The sequence below is a fragment of the Phaseolus vulgaris genome, chromosome 8 (genome assembly GCF_051622355.1).
Source record: "Phaseolus vulgaris cultivar YP4 chromosome 8, ASM5162235v1, whole genome shotgun sequence".
Classification (NCBI taxonomy): Eukaryota; Viridiplantae; Streptophyta; class Magnoliopsida; order Fabales; family Fabaceae; genus Phaseolus; species Phaseolus vulgaris.
The window spans coordinates 22225771-22228571 of NC_143505.1; the positions used below are offsets into that span (position 1 = coordinate 22225771).

The window sequence follows — 2801 nt, forward strand, 5'->3', positions numbered from 1 at the left end:
TAGAGTATAATCTTTTAAATATAAACTTAATTAAGATTAAACATAATTAAAAAAATGAAGGAAGTAAGAGAAGAAAAGAAAAGAGAGAAGAAAAAGAGGCCCACACAGCACACAGCAGTCAGCAGTGACCACCGAATACCAATAATTGATCATTCTCTCCTAATCCCTTCTGTGTACAAGCTGTCACCTTTCTTCTTCTTCTTCTTCTTCTTCTTCTTTTCTCTCTCTCTCTCTGCCAATCCCAAAACCCATTTCACTATCTCTCCCTCTCCAAACCAACCAATAAACAATGTTCCCACAACCTTAAAACCTTCAAAACCCACGCACCCAAACCACCCACCACAGTATGCTTTCCTTAGCTCACCCCTTCTTCCTCCTTCTTCTCGCTCTCCTTTCTCCCACCGCCTCCCTCACCCACCGGACCAATGCCACCACCATCTACGAGGTCCTCCGCGACTACGGGCTACCCATGGGCCTCTTCCCCAAGGGCATCAAGGACTTCGGCCTGGCCCATGACGGCAGCTTCTGGGTCCACCTCGACAAGGCCTGCAACGCCAAGTTCGAGAACGAGCTGCATTACGAGCGCAACGTCTCGGGCCACATCAGCTGCGGCATGATCGACGCCCTCTCGGGCCTCCAGGCCCAGGATCTCTTCCTCTGGCTCGAGGTCATGAGCATCCGCGTCGACGTCCCCCCCACAGGCCTCATCTGCTTCGACGTTGGCGCCGCCAACAAGAGCTTCCCTCTCTCGCTCTTCGAAACGCCCCCCGAATGCGTCGCCGTTAGCTCCAAACAACACCATACCCCTTCCCAGGTTTCACTCTCTCTTCTCCTTTCTCTTATTTCAATCCTTATCCCACAAATTAGTTTCAATCCAAATTCTTACATGTTCGTAGTGGTTGTGGTTCTTCTTGGGTTTATTAGACCATTGGCTATTCAGTCATTGGCCGGTTATCCTCCAATGTCTAATTTGGAACGCGGAGTTGACTTGGGGATAAACCTAATTTATTTTTGTTTTTGGAGTGGAGGTTCTAGAAAAACTGTAACTTCAGAAGTGGGAGTTGCATTTGTCTGGAATTTTCTGTAATTTTAAGGATTGTGACGAAGTTGTGGTGGATTAATTGAAATCTCGTGTTTTTGTTTTTGGGTTTGTTGGAGGGAGGTTGGGACGAAAAGGGTGATGGTGTTATTGTCTGAATTCCGTTATTGTGGTTTAGTTTGGTGGATGGTTGTATTGATGCTGGGAACCGTTTGTTTCTGGTGATTAAGTAGGTGCACGTGGAGGATGGGATGATGTGTTGAATGGTTTTGATCTTTCATTTGTCTCTTCTTTTGACTATTGGTGGAGTTGTGGTTTTGTTGGGATCTTTGGTGTTGGGAGACCAATGTGGTTGATGCGGCTGCAGTGGCTTTTACAGTTACAGAGACTCAAAAGGCATAATGTTGCGGCCATGATTATGCAGACTGGTTTCTAAAACTGAGGTGTGATTTATATTGTAAAATATTATTTATTTTTAAAAATATTAAGAAAACAAATATCGACACCTAGCTCATGCCTCACCACATGCAATGTCACTCGATATGACCCACACTATTGAGCTGGGACCACAAAACAGAAGAGGATGGAAAGACATTTCCCAGCTGTTTTTGTTTTTTGAAAAGTTTTGTTTTGGAAACAACTTCCAAGACTTAGTTGGTTTTGGATGATAAATTGATTGTTAAACATGGAATTGTTTTCACAGAAAACAACTTTTAAAATTAAAATTGAGAGGGAAACCAAACTCGTCCTGAGGCTTAAATGTGGATGCTGTTTGTTTTTCTGTTAAGAATAAGTTGATTTTGATGAAGTTCTTTTATGAGGTTGTCTTATTCTGTGGCACCACTTGTGTGCTTGTTCTTTTTGTATCCCTATGGTTCATGGCCCTTTGTTAGCTGCTGGATGAATGTATGTAGTTGCATACAGATTGTGAGCATGCTATGAATCTTGATGTTCTATTTTGAGTCATTAGGCTAAAAGTCTGCTGCTTGATTTCTCTTTCATATGCAGGGACAGGGTCAATCTGGGAGGCTTCGGTATAAGCTTGATGAGGGAACCTCTGGAAGAGATGTTTTATAGAGTATGGACCGTGCAGAAAAGGGTGAATGGAGTTTTTCTGTAGCATGATCATCATGGGTTCTCCAATCAGATTGTATGCCTTGGGAGAGTATAAATGAATAGGTCCACTGATTTGGACCTGTTGTGTTGTTTGTGTTATCGGTGCAGAGTTAGTGTTGTAGAAGCAATCCGTATCTTGGTAATTTGTTGATTCATAGGTTCTTATGAAGAGGAAAGCAATGGAGATAAAGTTGAGAAGATAGTGGTAATGGAGCATTTTGTTGATATGGGTTGAGGTGAAAACTTTGCAAAGATTTTTGCATCATGTCAAATTTGTTTGTATCATAAGAATATAATACTGGGGGTGTTTAGTTGAATCAAATTTATGATATTAATTCAAAATTGATAGATTGGTATGCAGTTTTGGAGATAGAAATTGAGTAGGTTTTGTGTTTATTTGATGTCTGTTTAGGGCTGAGGTCCTTTATACTGAAAGAATGGAAGGAGAAGAGAAGAGTATTAGGTATCCTGCTACTGATTCCTGTTGCTTGTTCCTCTAGTCCTACAATTATGCTATTCTGAACCTTCCTATACAGTAGACATTCAGTATAGTTGTTTATATTATTGGTAACATAGTGAAAGTCACTCAACTGATTATTTCGAGTAATATTGACAGCTCCTTCAGCCCTGCCATACGCCTAAACGA

The 2801-nt window shown here is 41.7% G+C and overlaps 1 protein-coding gene across 3 annotated transcripts; it reads left to right on the forward strand.

The window, feature by feature from the left end:
- Positions 1 to 202: 202 nt before the first annotated feature.
- Positions 203 to 2515, forward strand: LOC137824307 (uncharacterized). Of its 3 annotated transcripts, XR_016515092.1 has the most exons (3): positions 203 to 814; positions 1273 to 1482; positions 2048 to 2515. XR_016515092.1 is itself a non-coding variant. In XM_090294395.1 (2 exons), exons 1-2 carry the CDS (start codon positions 347 to 349, stop codon positions 1270 to 1272), a joined length of 471 nt encoding a protein of 156 aa, XP_090150521.1. In that variant the 5' UTR covers positions 203 to 346; the 3' UTR covers positions 1273 to 1402. The 3 variants fall into 3 exon arrangements, 2 of the variants coding, with proteins under 2 accessions (XP_090150521.1, XP_068485981.1); XM_090294395.1 differs by lacking the exon at positions 2048 to 2515 and having other exon boundaries at positions 1270 to 1402; XM_068629880.2 differs by lacking the exon at positions 1273 to 1482 and having other exon boundaries at positions 204 to 814.
- The last annotated feature ends 286 nt before the right edge of the window (positions 2516 to 2801 follow it).

Excerpts from the sequence above, each read along its gene's own strand:
- LOC137824307 (XM_068629880.2), top strand. The coding sequence starts at position 347 with ATGCTTTCCTTAGCTCACCCCTTCTTCCTCCTTCTTCTCGCTCTCCTT. Across the intron at positions 815-2,047 it reads AACACCATACCCCTTCCCAG|GGACAGGGTCAATCTGGGAG; the intron begins GTTTCACTCTCT and ends TTTCATATGCAG.